General features: G+C 34.8%; 1 protein-coding gene across 1 annotated transcript; it reads right to left on the bottom strand.

Moving 5' to 3' along the window:
• Positions 1-967: 967 nt before the first annotated feature.
• Positions 968-16885, bottom strand: LOC141712333 (callose synthase 5-like). Its single transcript, XM_074515232.1, is given in 43 exon segments — positions 968-1560; positions 1861-2046; positions 2196-2246; positions 2376-3173; positions 3734-3963; positions 4091-4203; positions 4291-4374; positions 4476-4591; positions 4678-4797; positions 4901-5012; positions 5109-5298; positions 5711-5779; positions 5850-5975; positions 6069-6178; positions 6450-6601; positions 6684-6801; positions 6906-7000; positions 7086-7209; positions 7659-7819; positions 7889-7973; positions 8067-8161; positions 8266-8388; positions 9453-9539; positions 9657-9706; positions 9786-9867; positions 9956-9988; positions 9990-10017; positions 10102-10154; positions 10394-10731; positions 12508-12622; positions 12715-12840; positions 12923-12998; positions 13093-13169; positions 13255-13392; positions 13875-14001; positions 14087-14178; positions 14460-14550; positions 14629-14756; positions 14834-14944; positions 15091-15187; positions 15301-15422; positions 16121-16221; positions 16373-16885. Coding segments are annotated over 43 exon segments (5808 nt in total). The 5' UTR covers positions 16620-16885; the 3' UTR covers positions 968-1329.
• Positions 16886-19634: the final 2749 nt, after the last annotated feature.

Genomic DNA, 19634 nt, shown 5'->3' with positions numbered 1-19634 from the left:
TAAGAAATTATATATAAAATATATAATATATTTATATATTATTTTTTGTTAACATTTTATGGAGCCCTCTCACTTGATAATTCTAATGTGTGTGCTGTATAGCGCGTGTTTAGTGGCTGACTAACAGTTTGGACCATTACCAAGTGTGTGAAGTAGAGTGAAGGTCTATGGAGTGTCAAGATCCATAAGTTAGAGAAATGCTACACTAATAAAACATGTATACAGAGACCCTTTCTTCACTATAATAAAAAGCATGTACATGCCTCACGTGTGGCTATTATGCATGGGAGACTCCATTCCAGGGTCTGAGAAAGAGTTGAAAGTCCACCTTCCTCTTTTATTTTGTTCTGAAACAGAATTTTAAACATAGGAATAATTATTATTTTTATTCACTGTGCTTGGATGTAATGTAAGAAATTGTATTCGCATTTCATTTTTTTTAAAATATTAATGGATCGGAGCTCCGGTCCGTGATCCGTGATCCTAACGGATCCGGATATGGATCGGGTTATAAAAAATCCGACAAAAATCCGATCCGAATCCGGTAAAATTAAATGGATCACGATATGGATCAAGGCTGATCCGATCCAAATTCGATCCATTAACAGCCCTAGTGTAGACATGATATGTTCATCTCTCAGTTAAATAAATGAGTTAAATATCAAATAGGTCATTTACTGCATTCAAATGTATCAAGTGAGTCACTGGTTACAAAACTGACTCAAATTAATCACTCATTTGAAAATTTGTATAAAAAATATCACTCTATCGTTAGTCGAAATTCTTAAAAATATTATATATTGAGTTTGTCACATTTTTATGAATGATATTATATTCAAATGAAAGATTCTGAGTTCTAGTATTTTAGATAATATTTTTAAATTTTTTAAAATTTATTTACTATTTATACATTTGGACGCCGTAACTGAACTTCTTTATATTTAACCTTAAAATTGTAAAATTAAGAAGCTGAAGATTTAGTTTTCACTTTCTATTTCAAAAAGACCTGGTTAAAGATATAGCATATTAGAAGATCGATTACAGGGAATATAAATTATGGTTTATCATGTATAATATACACTATTCAGTCTGTCCAAAGAATTGTGACCTCTCATATTTTACCATCACTGATCAGGGCTATGCTCGACCGGAGAGAAGGTGGCTTCAATGAATATACATTTGTGATTCTCGTAGTTTTCGAATTTCACAATTCAACTTGGATCAGAATCCATCTTTACATTAATCCAGAAACTTCAACAACTTACTCTCTCGATGTTCTGTATCCGTTTAGATTTAGGAGTGATGGGCTAAGCCATTGATGATATATTCTCACTTCTCCTTCTTCCCCCCAGCCAGAATACGCTGAATCTGAAGTCCTCTGCTGAATGCTTGGTTGAAAAGCAATCTGCTCTGGAATTCAGACATGAACGGGAACCAAGCTAGGATGGCCACCGGAGCAAATATTACTAGTCCCATCAGGTAATCATACCCTCTCGCTAGAGCTTTCACTGAACCCCACATTCCCAAGCATTTGACCATTGGCCTGCTAGCTTGTGCTATCTGCATGCCAAACATCGATAAGGAATCAAATTTTTTATTCTCAGCATTGTGGGGAAGAGTTTAATTTTCGGTAAGCCCACAAGTGTTAGATAAATTATTAATATCAATTTCCCTCGTATGTTCTGAAAAACCCTCCGCAAAAGTACAGATACTTGATTTCTCTCAGTTTTTAAGAGTAGCAACTATAGTGTTGCAAAATATTGATTCGAGGGTATAGGAAAATAATGCCAAACGGGCTCATTGTGGAAAGAACAATTTTTATTGGCTGATAGATGAGATTGCTGTTTGTAAAATGCACACCTGTAGAAGAGCCCATCCAGTCGGCAAGAAAGCTAGTAAGCTAGCGAAGATGTCTCCAACAGTAAGATTCAGAAATAAGAATAAGAGAAAAAGAATGACTATGATCCCCAAAAACATGAGCATTTTGAGGAGTCTGAACATCAACTGAAAATCTGCGCTGAATTTCTTTCTACCTATAGAAACAATCTGCGACAAAAGGTTCGTTAATGACAAAACATAAGAGAGGAAAAAAAACACAATTATTCAAAAAATGTAAGAGAAAAAACCGACATGCAGATTTTTCGTATTTCATGTGAAAATCAGAGGTAATTTCCGACAATGACAATGAAACTGACCTTTAAGATGATCACCACAGCAAGGATAACCAGCCAGGACAAGCCATATACCTTAAATTGCAATAACACATGAGATGACCATTAGGAATTTTATGGCATAATTCAGTATTTAACGAATCATCAGAAAAAAAACAGAACATGAGAATAGGTAACAGAGGGCCGGGCTTGGGAGATACTTACCACAATTCCTTTATTATTATTTGCAACATGAAGATGATAAACAACTCCGTACTGGTAAATGAAGAAACGAAGAGAAAGTATAATTTCAATAAGTCGTCCAATAAACCCAGTCGACTGCAAGTGTTCTTGTTCTTCATCCCACCATGATTCCCAACTCTTAACTGCTGGAACACCAATACCACCATGGTTACTGATCCACTTTGACCAATCATCGAAGTCTTCCACTATCTTCTGCCACTCGAACCCCGAAGGGTTGAAAAGGAAAGGAGCGAACAAGAAAGAAATTACCATAAACCACATAGAGAAAGTGATGAATATGTAAGTTACTGAATCCCGAGCAGTTTTCCCATATATTTGATATATAATAAGCAATATCAACATCTCCATCCCTTTTGTGAAATGACTTCTAGAGTACATTCTGTAATTTTCAGCAAATTTCTCGTGTCTAACTACAAAACCACGCCCAGTAGCTCTATATTTAGCCCCACCATGTAAAACTGTGCGGCCATAATAATGAACCTTTGTCCCCAGAGAGAAAGTAAAGAAGACAGGTGCTAGCTGGAGCTGCATTATTATAAGGTCTCCTACAGCAGTTCTGAACCCCCTCTCAAGACCAATCTCCATGATCATGGGCAAGGCCATGAGCAAACCAAGTTGAGCAACAGACTGTGAACCCATGGCCGTCTTAAGAGCTTGATCCCCCTTAGACCTTGCATATTTATCTATAGCCGCCTCCAATCCACTCAATGCTAGGTAAATTCTCCCATATAAATATGCATAAACTGTAAGGACAACAATCTGTGGGGTATCGAGGAAAGCAGTAATTTAATGAGAACAAATTTTTTGTTAAGCAAAACAAACACAAAAGTAACAATTCTGATGTAAGACTTCTTTTTATACGTCAGTGAATCCTCAAACCAAAGAAAACTTCTGAATGCAGATTAATGGATTTTACATAAATATCATATCATAGCAAAATACTACCTCCATACCACCAGATTGTAATATTTGATTTTTCATAATCATGAAGATAACTGACACATAAATAATTTTCTAAAGGAATGTCCAAAGTTGGTATAGTTAAACTCTAGTTGTTTTAAGTACATCTGCACAAGGTTATGATAAGAAATGAGTAGTTAAATATAAGACCTTTCAACACATTTTCTTAAAAAAAGGAAACTGTGGGGGAACTTGGAGGGATATGAGGAAGCATATAGTTTTAAAAAAATGGTTTTAGGCAATAAAACCATCACAATATCCAATGAAACAGATGTTTATGCAATGAAATTGCAATATTATATTGACTGTCACTCTATTGAAAGTTTATTATGTATGATATGAACTTTTAGAAGATGTACCATTGCACTGACGTAAAATCCAGTAGTTGTAAAATAACAAGACAACATCCGGAAGAAGTCAAAACGATGGCCTAATCTGTAAATATCTCGGCTAAGTGTCTGCTCTCCATTACCACAAGCCACTTTAGCTTCGAAAAGTGAGATTTGGTTGAGTCCTACGTCTCTTCCCTTACCGACTTGGATATATTCATGGTGGGTGATATTACCACGTCTCAACGTTGAATTGAAACCTACATCAGCAACCAAATTAAATAATAAACATAATCTAAGTAAATGTATCTGCATCTTATAAAAGAGAGAGCAAAAAGAAAATTATAACTAAATCTTAATCTACTGAAATGGACTAATTAGAATTACCTGCAAAAATATCCTCACTTAAGTTGATTCCCTTGGAAGATTTGCTGATACCCCCACGGGTAATATGGAAAATCCTATCGAACACATCTGGATGCCCATAGTGGAACCGAACCCTAAAACCAGCCAATATTTTAACTTGACGATGTCTTAAGCATTTACAGACGTTAAGATGGATTCTTGTATAAAAAGAAGATACATACTTTAATGGTCTGGCAAGTACTCTTTGACCAATGGTCACAAAGCTCGTTTCTTGATTTGACATAAACCAAGCCAGAGAAGAAACACTACAAGAAAAATTTTACTACTCAGAAATCACAACATTCAACACGGATCTGAAAATATTTGAATTTTGAAGACAAAAGGATAAGTGAAATGATAAGAAAACCTTCCAGTGAAAATGTGTTCACGAACACCCAAAATGGAAGGTGGGCGCACCCCGTGATCCTCATGAAATTCTTCTAGCAGGTTCCGCATTTTAAAAGCTTCTTCCAAGTAATTATCCTGGCAGAAAAAGCATCATATGTATGCATGAAAAGGCCAAGTACATAGCTTAGCTAAGATAGCAACACAAGATTGCACAAGTTTACCTGGTTCATATCGATGGCCTGAAGAGCTTCCCCTCGTGTGAAAACTATAGCATGATTTTGATTTTCAGGCTTTCCTTCTCCAATCTTCGCTGAACCTGGCAACTTTATGCGGTAGATTTCCTACAATGAGCAAACAAGGGAGAAATATCAAGATTGCTAAAAAACAAATAAAATATTAATAGCTATAATGTTTGGTTCTATATTAAATTAAAAAAATTGATACCTGGTCAAGATTATCGACTGCTTTTACCAGTACAGAATAATAAACTTTCTGTGTTTTTGAACCTTCCCTTTCTTCTACTTCATCGATATATGCAACACGAAGAGATGGATTGCTGAACAAGAAGAAAAAGGAGAGCCAAAAGTAAAGTAAGGCAAGGACAGGTAAGTTTCACGTATATAATCTGTACTCCTATGAATGGAAAACATACTTAACCATCAAATTTAGAATATCTGTAGCACGACGATCTCCTTGTCGCTTCTGATTTCCATAGTTCTGGCAGGTAGCAACGTAGGTGAACTTCATGTCAGCGACAGCCTCTAGTTGAGCATACAACGATCTCTTACTTTTTTTATCCTCTTCTGATGGAACTGCGATAGCTTTGTAGCCCTCCAGTATCTCTGCTCAATCGACATGCAAAGTCTTAGAACATTCGTTAGAGATTAAGATGGACAATCGCCGATATTCAAGTTTTGACTAATTTCATCGGAAAAAGGGCCGAGACGTACAATGGACATACTTTAATGGTCAGGAGGGATGTTTTTTTACTTTAAGGGTTCATGTGTACATTTCCTGGAACTTTGAGGGGTAAGTATGATAAACCCTAAACTAATGGCTGAAACTTATTAGTGTGCATTAGCAACACTTAATATATATATAGTTTGATCTAAATGATATTTTCTCTGGCACTCCTTAATCTGTTATGCACACTACGTAAAAGAGCACAATCCTGTGTGGTAAAGTATAGATCCCTACATGAAATTGGATATAAAATAGGTTAAGAACATCAAAATAAGAATTTACTTCCACTACCTTTTTCATCAGCCATGTCAAGAAAAGCCTGAAGTCTTAAAGCCCTTCTATAATACATCATCCCTCTTACTGTAAAAATCACATATGTTAGTAAGAGAAAATGAACATAGTAGTTAATGATGAATGACAGATAAAATACTTGTTCTACAGAGTGTCTGCCCTCTTAAGGAGACCCAATGACGTAGCTGCAAAATATTCTCATCATTCTCCCAGATCTGATCCTGATCACTACAGTTGAGACGTTCTATGAAGTTATCCCATTCATCTAACAGAAGTACCACGATAATTTGGAAAATAAGCAAGCTTGTAGAGAAACGGTATTATATAGATAGGTTGTCCGATTAATAAATATAGAAACCTGGGAAAATTTTACGCAGGTAATATATTATTGAAACACCATCTTCGTTTTCCATCTCAAGGTCATTCTTTGAATACACAGTCTCCTCACTGTAGTAAGGAGTCATAACACTGCAAATGGCAAAATAATGTTTACGATCTCTTTATTGTACATTCAATATAATTGGACAGTTAGTGGTGCCGGCATATCTTGCAATTGAACAGCTTATATTCATCTCACAATATTTATATGATAGTTTAATTAATGAACTATATGAAGACTGTTTAATATTTCAATTTCAGTAGTAATCTAGGGATTTTCTCACTAATTATTTGGCATCTAAACATAGAAAATGATTGATTTTTAATCATAATTATTTATATATGAAATAATCAACTGCACCTAAATGAGAGCATCTTGCGCACTCGAGGTGCCCGTGGCATATCCATGAATAGTGAATTTGTGAAGAATGTAATCCTTCGGCGTGCTTCAAGATTTGTTGGCACATCTATAGCAGATTCTTTTACTGTCAGAAGGAGATACAGCCGCCTCAACTATAACATAGAAAAAAGGTTTTATTTCTAGAGTTATGAGTTCAACTAATGTATCATATCTAAGAATTTAAAACATACGTACCTGTTCTTCCCACTGTGCTGAAACTGGAGGGGGATATAAAATAGCAGACCGCGAGTCAGTTTTGTCGAAAAGTTGCCTTCCGGAATCCTTGCTACTACTACCAAATTCTGTTATTTCGCTGAAATGTTCAATAAAGCATTGTGAACAATTATGATCAAATGATAAAAGTAAAAGCTCTTAAATATAGAATGTAACTCCTTCAGTGTTGAAGAATACACTAACCGGTTTTCATTAACCATCATGTCACGGGTTACCACTTCTAACATATCTTGCAGTAACAAAACCACTGTGTCTCGCTTGGAAGGATCGGCAGCTTTCTGCACCATGCAACTACGTAAAGTTCTGACAGACATAGAAGTGTATAGCAAAGTCGCATTGGAGAGTACCTTATCAATTACTTACCAAAATCTCCACAAGCTTCACAAATTTTTGGCAAAGAGTAGGTAAAGGACCCATTCTAAAATTTGTAAGAAAGGTGTTTTTGGAAATATTACTTTCAACCTCTTTAATAATGTTCCCAATAATCCTGTTACAAAAAATCCAATGTTAGTATGCAGACATGTACACACAGGGAAAGAAGAGATGATCCATATGTCAATTTATATCAAAGATGTCTGGTATGAACTTATGAAGCTATCTGCTGCAAGTAGTAGAAGACATGCAATCAATGATATAGTGATTTGAGAACTTACTCACAGAGTTACAGTCTTATGAGGTGTCAATATTAGCAAGGAAAATGTCATAGTGGTGGAGATTCAAAGAGAAAGACAACAGAAGTGAAAGGGTAATGAATTGACAGAGAAGAGAACCCACGAGACACACAGAAAGAATAAATGAGAAAAGGAAATACAACAAATGATATTACCGTAAAGAATTCCAAACTGATAGCTGAAGTATATATCTGTGAATTTGTGATTCAAGACTAACACGAAATTACGGAATAAAAAAACTACAATTTTAAAGATAGTAAATAACCTTTTCTCAGTTTCTCCAACAACCAAAGCATTTAAGACAAGTTTAAAGGATTCATAGCACTCTATAACAGCAGATTTCATATATTCATCCGCACATATACGCCTCCACAAATCAGAGTCTCGGGACCGAAATTGAACTGCAATATCTATTGCAATTGGGATCTGAAAGACAAACACTATCATGAAGGAAAACAAAAGCAAAAATAATAAATTCTAGAAAAGTTCATCAACCTTGCTAGCAAGCAAAAAAGGTGGCCACTGAATTATTTTAAGGCTAGGATCCGAAGTATATGGAACCATTAGCATATCCATCTCCCTGTCATAGAAAAGAACCTAGTTTGTTCAAAATGCATGACTAAAAAGATTAGATTACTAAAAGTCAATCCAGAAGTATCTAAAGCGGATTTACCTGTCACTTATAAGATCTTCTTCTCGGAAGGAACAAATAAATTCATTCCATAACTGCGCAAATTTAGCAGCTTCACTTCTCCTATTTGGTGTTACCTGTGCATTCAAAAATTAAATTGTGACATGAACAATTCAATTTCTTTTAACCATGTCTGCATAAATTTTCTTAAACCAAGAAATAAAGGTAGATAAAACACAACCTCCGAGAAACTCTTTGAGAGAGAAAATTTTCTTCTCTTGGCATTATCAGTAGGCACCAGATATGCATTAAATGCACCAGGTAAAGACTGGAATCTGGACCTTAGCATCATCAGAGTTCGTATCTGTGCAAGTATGTAAACAAGAACGTGAACTCATAAAAATGGCAGTGTCGTGGGTAATAATTGGGCACAAATATGAATGTAACTAGTCTTAGTATAACTATATCTTAGTAAAATTGCATCCGAAGGTCGAAACTGATTGTACTTTATCAATGCTGCGAGATGGGATTTGTGTGCAGCTAAACTTAGTTTCATGTCACAAAGATAAAGATAGTGGCTGTGTTGAGCATAGATGTTTAAGAGATTCATGAATAACTTTTTTGTTTTAAACATCAAAAATTATTCTTCACCATCCCGCACACCCCCACATCTCTCTTAAGGAAACCAAATAAGTCTGGTGAGAGCTATTTAATCAGGATATAGCCAATACCCTTTTACATGATTAGCCATCCTTTAACATTTAGTAATACAGATTTAGCAACTTAATTAAAAAACTGTAATTTTAGTACATATTTTTAGGCTCCACAAACTTGCTACTGGTTCTGAGCAGCTTGAAAGTTGAAACACTTAAGTTGTGTTCGGTTGCGATGAATGAAATTTAAGGGAATGGAATGAAATTGGAACTATATTAATGAGTAAACATGTAGAATTTTTATCCCATTTCTTAAAATCTAAATCGGAGTTCAAACTCCCCAATCTAAGACGGAATTCTCCACTCCATACCGATTTTATTCCCAAATCTCATCATATAAAATCTACAATCACAAATTTTCTCCCTCCTACCTCCACTGTTTCCCTTTAATATCATTCATTCCATTCATCCTCGCCAGTTAAACACAATATTAAAATTCAAGTACGAACATCACGCTATAGAGAATCTTTTCTTAGTTGCTGGTCTTAATGTGTTAGCAGATTGCTCGTGTATTATTAGCGTTTTGTACTGAAAATTTTGGGGTGTGGGGTTCACCCCAGAATAGAGGTAAGTCTACATATATCCTACCTTCCCAAAACCTACTTTACAAGCCTGATATACTAGGTATATATGGTTTAGTTTGAATGTTGTGTTAGATATATAAATGTGGCATAATACAAGATTCAATTAAAACAAGATTATATGAAATATTTACCTCTCCTAATCGATCAAATGCCCCTAGAGCACCACCGCACAAAGTCGAGAATATTGAATACCAGATTTGGATATCCATAAAGTAAACCTGGATAAAAACTTGTAATTAGTATGAGAAGGTCAATTATTTAAACTACCAACACTTTAATATAATAAAATGTAGAAATATAGTACACTACGATGAGTATACAAAGAAAGAACATACCAAGATCACAGGTGCACAGAGTGATACTACAGCTCCAATGTTATCGCTTGCTGCATTTAAAAAGTTAATTTTTAATATGGAATTCTTCTTACTAAGAAAAAAAGAAAAAAGAATCAAAATCAGAAATACCGTTTGGGAAAAATTCATGCCAAGCCCATTTAACTCGTTTAATATCCATTACATCTTTTACTGCCTTTACAAGAGGTTTTATCTGAAAAATATACAAATGTTTTGTCAAAAAGAAAAACCCTACTAATCTTCTAATATTCAAGAAATACAGATTAAGGGGTTGCATCTACCGTGACAAAATAGCTAAACGAAAAACTTGCAGCTCAAAAGTATCATCCAAAAGAGGGTGTACCTGTAATTAGAAGAAGATTACCTAGAGATTTAAAGCATTAAACTTTTAAAAAAAAAACTTCAAGCTTCAAAGTCACAAACTCACTTCAGAAGTGTAAACTGACTTTCATGCATTCCTCTTCCAACATAAATTCTAGGCTGCAAAAAGCAAACACATATAGTTAATAATAAATTATCCTTAACAGAATAAGCACGAGTCAAAGACTAAGAGGCGGTTCAGGTTTTTCGACAATATATTACTTTTAATTTAGATATGCAACACATTATCTTCTTAAACAAACAAAATCGAACCTTCAAAAGGTCAACGAAATAGAAATTTGAATCAATATTTTATGTGAATCTTCCAGGAGTACACAAAAGTAGAAGACCAGACTCACTTGTGACCACCAGAGAAGTAACCTAATGATAAGCCAGTCTGAGTTCTCAATCCATCGGCGGAGCATCGGAAATATAAACAACAAGGCTGCCAGCGCATTCGGAACTAAATACAAACACACAACTAATATATATAGTTGAGGAATGCTTTCGAGCTGATTGTAGTTTGACAAATAGTTCTGAAAAGAGCCGATATTCACTTTGTTGCTTGGTATGAAATAACACACAGGAAGTACAACGGACCATGCCAGGCTAATAATGACCTTGAGAACGTTTCTCAAGACATCGGAAAATTTCCATCTATGATATCCAGGAAAGTTCAGTATTAGATCCAGCACACCTATATTAAAGAAAAAAAATCATTACAAATTTTGCCTCAGGTCAGAAAATGTTATAGCATATAAAAATATACAGAATATATATATATATATATATTTCCAGACTATTAAAATTACATTGCACAAGTAGAGTCTTCACAACAATCATTTGTAATAGTAACATAAGAATCTGCTTCAAAGATTAAGTTTATACAATCATTAGCTTTGATTGATAAAACTCTCTCATCATGCAGAAAATTCTGTCAATACAAATGCATTACTAACATGACAAGGCCCGCTTACTTCAATAACAAAACTAAGTAACAATTCTATTTAAATACATATAAGGAAATATAATGGAACATCCATTTAAGAGTTTTATTGTTTAGTAACATTGGTTTTTGGAGGCATAATGGGGTTTGTGTAGCCATGGACACTAAATTATATATAAATTAGGCAATGGAACTTTCCTAGATAATTAGTTAGAAATCTTGAAGCAGAAAGAAATATTAGTAGCTGCATGGTAAAGAAATCAAATAATATCTTTTAAATTTGCCTTTGTTGTTTTGTCCTTGAAAACTATCAGTTTCTTACTTTCTTCAATTTTGCTTCCTATACTGTAGTCCCATGTATCAGTATATGGACCATTGAGCACTCATAGTTGTAGGTTTAAAGTTGTTTCGTCATGTAAATATCATTATATTCCCACAACTACAGCTGGACCTTAATCATCGATTGACTCTGCTTTAATATGTTCCAATTAAATTATGCATGTCAACTAGAGTTAATCTCGACAATTTGTATTTTAGTCACCTTCATAGAACCATGTAGAAAATCAAGTCTTCTGTTTTTCATCAGGTTTTCTTTACTAATTTCACAGAACGTCTTCTCTCGCATTTACGTTCTTTTCTCCAACTTGTATTCTTTTTGTATTGCTCTATTATTTTTCCTATCATGTTGATTTTCCCTGTTCTTGAATCATATGCTCTTCGTTGGAAATTCGTATAAATTGTAATGATGATATATCATTTACATTTCAGATATGTTACTTTAAAACTCAACCTTACGCTCATACTCAATAAGTAAATTGTTCTCACCAAATTAATGTTGGACCATATTGTTTCCGATCATGTTTCTAACATGTCCTACTATGAATAGTTAAAGTTCAGAACTGCAGCAAGTAGAAGAAATCATGGAATTAATTAAGAAGTTGCCTCTCTTAAAAGTTTAGGGGAACAAAGTTCATCCAAGTTCTTAAGAATTCAGCTTTTAAAGGCTAGGGAAACTAAATTTGTTCAAGTCTAGTGGCACTTAATTGTGCACAAATTTGACATAGCATCTGGCAGTGCTTTCTTTAACTTAGCTTTTTTATTGGCCCAAGCAAATTTTTTAAGCAAGTTGAGGGTTTATATAGTGGAAACAAATTAAGCAGTAACAAGACGAAGAACATAAGTAAAGGATTCACACAATCACTGTAGTGACACCTTACAATGAAATTTACCCCACAAGGAAATTGTGGGTCCAAGCGAACCATCATTCCCCTTCATACTCAACAATATTAAAGTTTTGCATTAATTTTATCCTACTTGGACCTTCGCTATATTGAAGATTTGCATAATATTTATGAATAGAAAATTAAGGCTTTTTATGCTGTTAATCATGTAATAATTCCACATATCCTGATACTATTGTTGCCACGGAGATATATAAATATTGAGTAAGACTTAGCCTCACATTGCAAATAATGAATAAAAATTCCATACTTTCAAATATCTTTAAAAATAAAAAGAATTACGTACTCTGTAAAAAGCGAAGCAAGGCTGCTGTGATGAAAATACTGGACATGTGATATAAGACTTTACTCGAGAAAATTTTGTTCAGAGGTTTATCACTCCATGCCACAATAAACATAATCTGCGATTGGAAATTACTCGAATGAGTAACTAGTAAGACAACTCTATCCTAGAAATAAAGACTAAATTGCATGCTCTGGTAAATTCAAAAACCTGTAATCCCAGTATAAAAAACGTCCACAAGCGATCAAAACTTCGAAAATTATGCCAGAAGGAACGGGTCTCGGCAAAATATGACTTTCCTAAGCTTCCAGGATTTTTATGGGAACCGTGTTTTCCCTAGTATGAAACTTACAATTAGGAACGAGAAAAAGGTTTTTTGAGTGGAATTAGTCATATCATCCTTAGAGAATAGAAATACATGTGTGTCCCGTGTTGCTTTAAAGAAATCGCCATCATCGCGCATTGGCCAACCCAACGAAAAGCAATCAGATGACCTAGATAACATTGAACGTGATGATAAATACCAAAGAAAATCAAGAAAAGTAGCACCTTATGAATCTGTTGTCCCTGTAGTTTGCTATATATTACCAAAAATACTCATTTAAATCATCATAATTGCACCACGCTGTGTGAGAAGCTTTTCCATTTTTGCTCTTCCTGGCCTCCTACAATATTAGAACAAGCAACATTGTTGCTAAAATTTAAAGGAAAATTTTTAAAAACATTATGCATGTGTTCATTGGAATATACCTGACCAATTACTCGATAAATGGGAGTTATGACTTTCCGCAAAAAAGCCTCATTATCACCTCCGTAAGAAGGCTTGATGTTTTCACCAGTGACAATGCTGACATTTCCGGCCAACAAACCATGAAGTTCATAAGCCATCTAATAATACCAAAGGGATCGCCGTCAGTAAATAAATACACAATCGTAATATAGTATGCTATATAATATACACACATGCACGCAGGCAGATCCAGGATGAAAATTCAGGGTAGGCCTAATCCAAGAGGAAACTTTTTTTCCCTGAAACTAAGTTTGATATATGTGGATAGACGACTTTTTAACTAAAAATAATGTAAGAAGAAGAGCAAAATTATTGGTGTTCAGCCTCTGGGTTTGAACACCTGGCCTTAAACCAAAAATCCATCTATTGAATTACTGCACCATGAAGTAACTTAAATAAAATTACAGTACATTACTAACTTAGCCTAAAATTTTAGGGTGGGGCCGAGACATATCCGTGCACACCTAATTAAACAAGAGATACAATACATGACTATATAAGTAGTATGTACCTAAAGGAAGAGAACATGTTAAAGCTAATAAAAACATGACATTCGGATAATAGATAATATAATACTCACATTATGGAAAATGTAGCATAGGCATTCTGGCATGAAGCGCACATTAGCTGCCTCACCCCAAATTAGAAGGTAAAGGCCCATATAAAGTAGCTTTCGTTGTTGAACTTCTTGTTGTCCTTGAGGGAGCCTAAAGAAAAGAAAATCTTACTTATTAGCCTTGTAAGCTCACAACATTAAAAAAAACGTTTTACAATAGTAATCGAAACACTCACCGTAAACTGTGTTTTCTCCCCAAATACTTGCACCATGTTTTATAGTTTTTAAATATTTTGGCCATTACAGCATCAACTGCCCGATCATCGAGCTGCATAGGACAGGAGTTTAAAGGTATAAGACTTTTTAAATGAAAGTTAAATGTATAGCATTTTTTTGAAGAAAATGGCGGGACAAATGTTAGATGCACCACTAGATGTGAATTTCATGAAGGGAAATAAAAAATGTATAGCATACTGAAACCCAGACAAATGAGGGTCCAGGGATGCCTTTATGCTCGATGCTTAAGGTTGAAAGTTTCCGAACTAAAAAATCATTAAATATATTTTATAGTAATCAGCAAGCAAGAGATTGTAATTCGACCAAGAAGACCTTATTAAGTGGCTCCGGCTTGGGATGGAGCCTAATGTGGATGTTGGCAAGCAGCAAAATCAAATGTTCCCGCTGGTTCCTGACATTGTCGCTCTGTAGGAAAAAAGAACTTGGAAATAAGTCTTTACTTCCAACTTGTTATCAAAACCAAGAAGAAGCAACTATACACGCCTGAAATCCGAACATGGCCCTTAGCCAATCCAGAACATCCAAATTCCGTGTTTTACTTTGCTTATCAGATGAAGACGGGAAATTTAAACCACGAGTATTTAACAGTGCACCCACAGCCGCCTTCACCTGGTTGGCGGAAAAAAAAGAATTAGCAGAAAATAATTACTGAGGTATATGAATATACAAAAATGTGTTTATGCCACCTCTTCAAGCTGCATGATGGCCTGTGATGAGCCCGCAGAATCTAGGGGTAGAATGTTAAAGGGAGCATAGATTTCCTTCTTTGACTGCACATCTTTTGCTGCAGCCATAATCTGCATTTCGTGTCATAAATTTTCTTAGTGTCAAATGCACTAAACACATTTCTCTTGATACATTGAAACTCCGGATACATGAACACACAAACAGCATTGCAATTTGCAAGTTGAATATGAATGAGTAGAACAGTGGTAGTACTGACCTCGGGAGCAACTTCTTCGACTTTTTCAGTCTTGTTAACAGCACAGAGCACCTCAAACAGAACTTCAGCTGTTCGATAAGCTTTTCCAAGATGAGCCCTAGTAATTTCCCAAACCAAATAGGTTTGATCAGTATTTGGGATTTAATCAAGCATACACTATAAATGTGAACAAAAATTATAGAGAATCACATAATATGTTTTTTGTGATACCTGTCAGCTTGCTCTCCTTTGTCAAGTGCTCTAACATAATTTTCATAATATTGTCCATAATAACTCTCGATTTCTCTGGCATCAGTCTTCTTCACTCTAGCAGCAAGACTTGTAGCATTGTCCTGATTTCAAAATTATTGACATTAGTTGTTAATTGCTGCTAAAATTCCTCATCATCATTAGGACATATACTCATTTGTGTTCAAGTGTATGTGTGTTCTTTACAATTTACACACTTGTAGTTTGAGCTTAGCATTCCATCAAACAAGTAACGAGCAGAAATGAAGAAATATATTTTAAATATAAAAGTGGCGCCAATCTAACAGAATGGGCTACGTGGCATCCAGCTAAGCAACTCCCCTCCAAGATTCATCATAACAGAATTGTGTCATGTCTTGGTCTTCCATATTACATAAACGGCAGACCTGAAGAATTTTACTGAACTAAATCTTCAAATTGGGTTTTTAATGCAAATCAGAATTTTAGATATGCCAAAAATCATATATAATTTGGACTCGAAAATACGAATCTAGAACTCGTCTTCTTTTCTGCAACTAAAACATAATGTTTTCTTGAACAATAAAAAATTGTAGGACAAATGATTAAGCTGTTTAAATCGTCCATGAAGCCGGGACCAAAATTGTCGATAAATATAAGAGGTCAAAAATTCGGTTTCTAGCGGAATTTAATTGTGCTCGTTTGCACTAACAGAAAGCACATATTCAACATATGCACATGGTAGAAAATTGTAATTATGAAAGTGGTGCAATATTTGATTTGGTCCGTAAAAGAAAGATTGCATGGTGCATAAATTACTTACCCGTTCCAGACGCTGAAGAAGTCCCGTTTTAAACTGCCGCACACCCCGCCCACTCGAACTCGGGTCTAGTCTGTGTGCTTTCTCAAATGCATAAAATCGACCTTCCCATCCAAAACACATTAAAATTTACATTCACGAAGATCATATAATAAAGTTTACCACATTGCCATTTTACAACGTTAAATTGTGTTCTTGTTGAAAAAAGAACAATATAGTAATTTGCAAGCAGACTAAAAAAAGACCAGCACATACAAAGATAAGCAACACGAGGACGGACGGTCTGGATCTCGGTGGCAACACGGAGAATAGGAGCAATGGACTGGAGTGAGGAAGGGACAACCTCGTTGTCGAAAACCTCCATGGAAAATGTTGTGGTGGCTGAGCTTCGAGAAGCCCGTCTCATTAGGCTCGGTCCTCCTCCTCCTCCTCCTCCTGTTGGCGGCAACGGTGGCTGATCATGGCCTTGGCCTTGGCCTTGTCCGTTCCCGGGTTTAGACATGGCTTCTTTATATATTTAAATTCCTCTTCTAATTCCCCACACTCGAGAATTTTTTTTTGTTTTTGTTTTTATTCAACAAGCTTTTAGAAAATGATAAGAAAGCTTATATGCAAATTTTGAGGCACTTCTTTGAAAGAATGTGTATATATGTAGTAGATATAAATTTATATGCTCACACAAATATTTGGCATGTGTCTTTGTTAGCATGTATACAATGGGTTATGGTCGTGGAAGAAGATAGATAGGTAACTGAGTTGAAGAAACGCATTGTTCTGTCAGAGTGTGTCGCCATGCATAAGTTTAATGACAGGCTAAAAAAAATGAAATCTGACATAGCCCTGCCACAGAGAAAGTGTGTTGGTGAAGAGAATGCATGGTTAAACATAATTTCCGAGATTTAATTGGTTTTCGTCTTCTTTTCTATTTTTAATGAATGGAGTACAATTAACCTTCTTTCTTTTTCTTAATTCTGAGTATTTGTATTTGATTTTGACATCGTCAAAACACATTTTCCTCTATCTAATCAAATTTTGTATCAATTAAATTTTTCTAAGAAATTCCTTTTATCTTTTAAGTTTCAACTTGTAAGGAAAAGGTGAATTGTTTGTGTTCATTAAAGTGATTACGAGTTTTATTTTGGATTGAAGTTTTTTTTCTTTTTTAGAATAAAGTTGTGTTTCTAAAAATTAAACTAACTTTGTTATGTACTTCTCTTGTTTGGTTAAAGATTTTACTTGATGTTTTACGGAGAAAGCTAGTGCATTTTTTTTAATATTCGCCTATTTAGTTGTTTTTAGTTTTTTTATTTTGCTCTGTTTTTTCAAAAAAAAAATAGGTCACAATTCTTAAAAAAAATCTATGGTAAAATCTATATCATAATATTAAAAATGAAATTTCTTAGAGGTGGTTTGGTTCGAGAAGTGATATATGGTTGAAATCATTAATCGGGTTAAAGTAATATGAGGTTGAGGTATCATTTCTAATATTATGAATGAGTTTGGTTGAGTTGTGGAATGGATTTGTTTGATTTAAAAATAGTATTTTTTTAATTATTTAAAATATTAATTAAATATTTTTTTGGTTCATTTATTTAGTGATTTAAAAAGTTTTGATTTAGGGTTTAAAAAGAAATAATGTAATAGAAAAAATTTGATTCCCGTACCCCTCTCTCATACCCATCTATCTATCCATCTCCATACCCATCTACCCATCTCCCCCGTTTAAGAAAATAAAATTAGGAACCAAATATGTATGAGATTTAAATGAACGGAACTCATACCTCATTTCAGAATGTCTCTAATGAAACGAACCTCTAATAACCTATGATTCAATAAGCTATTGAATTTTTTAAATTAAATTGATGATAACAGTGGTACTAAGATGTATCATATAAATTAATTTAAGATACAAAATCATACCCCTAATCTAATAAATTTTAGATTAAAATATTAAAATTGAAATGCATGACTGATATACTCGTGTCGATTGTATATTTTGTATAGTATGTACTTGGGTTAGAATATATTTATTCTAAAATCTTAATTAATGGTTCTAATTATTTTAAAAAATTATTTATCTATTTTTATAAGCTATAGGTGTATATAATCTTCTAAACAAATTCAATAATTAATGATAATAAAAAATATTAAAATATGATTTACTTATTTTTACGAAAAGCTGTGATATTTTATTAGAAATAGACAGTCTAGTAAAGTTACGACCTGGGAGAGTATATGATTCCCTAACAAGATGATGGACAACCATATTAGGGGATCGTTTCACAAATAACAACTCAACGTTATTTAACCGGCCCATCAGCTCTCTGCATTCAGAGATCACCACACCAAAACGAGATCGCATTAAAGTTCTACATCTGATAGTCCGGACAGCAGTAAGATAATCAAATTCCAGTTGCACCTTGGGCCATTGCATCATGTCAATCCAGTTTAAAGCCTCCTTAATAGCCATTGCTTCTGCCAGAACCGGGGGGGAGCTCATGCACCATCACTGATTTTGCTTAAATTAAACCACCTCAGAATCTCGAGCAACCATACCACAACCCACTTCTTCTCTAGTTTCAAAAATTGTTGAATCGACTGATATTTTAATTGTGTTTGGTTGAGCTTTACCCGGGTAAGAACTCCATCTCCATCTAATTGAGGCTGAAGACGAGGGTGAGTCCCATGCGTCAGTTTGTGGATCGCGGTCCCACATAGGACCTGTTCTGAGCTATTGTCTATTGTGTAAGGTATAGCTCCGTTGCTGATACGACCTTATTCACTGTTGAATACTTGTTGTTCCAAATTAAATCATTTTGTGCTGGCCATAATAACCAACAAAGAACTACTGAATCTGCTTTCTACTTCGCATTAGCTACCTGCCACACATTTTTAATCCACGACATAAGTTTAAACTATGATTTTGTAGCTCAATTATGCGCAGAATCAACCAACACTGCAGGATGTGCAAAATCGTTTCTGTATCACTCTGACAAAACGAGCACATGGTTTGCAATGGGACATGTTTAATGCTTAGCTGATACCGTGTAGGCAAATACTGAGCTAGGGCTCTCCATACTACATTAACAGCTTTCGGAGGAGTTTTAATATTCCACAAACTCTTCCACACATTTGAATGTTCTCTCCGTGAGGGCCAATTCCCCCTCTGCAAGTGTAAGGGTTTATACGCACTTTTCACCGAATATAAACCATTATTTTCCAATCTCCAGTATAGCACGTCAACATCATCAGATTTATGAAGATGGGTGTTTAGAATTTTAATCTGGATTTGTTCATTAAAAATATCTCTCACAATCCCGACAGCCCATTTTTTTGATATGTACGAAACAACGAGGTTACACTCCAGCCTTTAATAGCATGTGACATCGTGGTCATAACAGGATTACTACTGCACTCTGGCCACAATTGTCCTTCAATATTGATGCATTCACCAACACCAATTCGTCACTGCAGATCATCCCATAATAGCTTTTTTTATGACCCAAAAAAGAGTTTA

The sequence above is a fragment of the Apium graveolens genome, chromosome 3 (genome assembly GCF_009905375.1).
Source record: "Apium graveolens cultivar Ventura chromosome 3, ASM990537v1, whole genome shotgun sequence".
Lineage (NCBI taxonomy): Eukaryota > Viridiplantae > Streptophyta > Magnoliopsida > Apiales > Apiaceae > Apium > Apium graveolens.
Note: the sequence above shows the minus strand (reverse complement) of the source record. Positions and strands in the feature narration are given on the sequence as shown.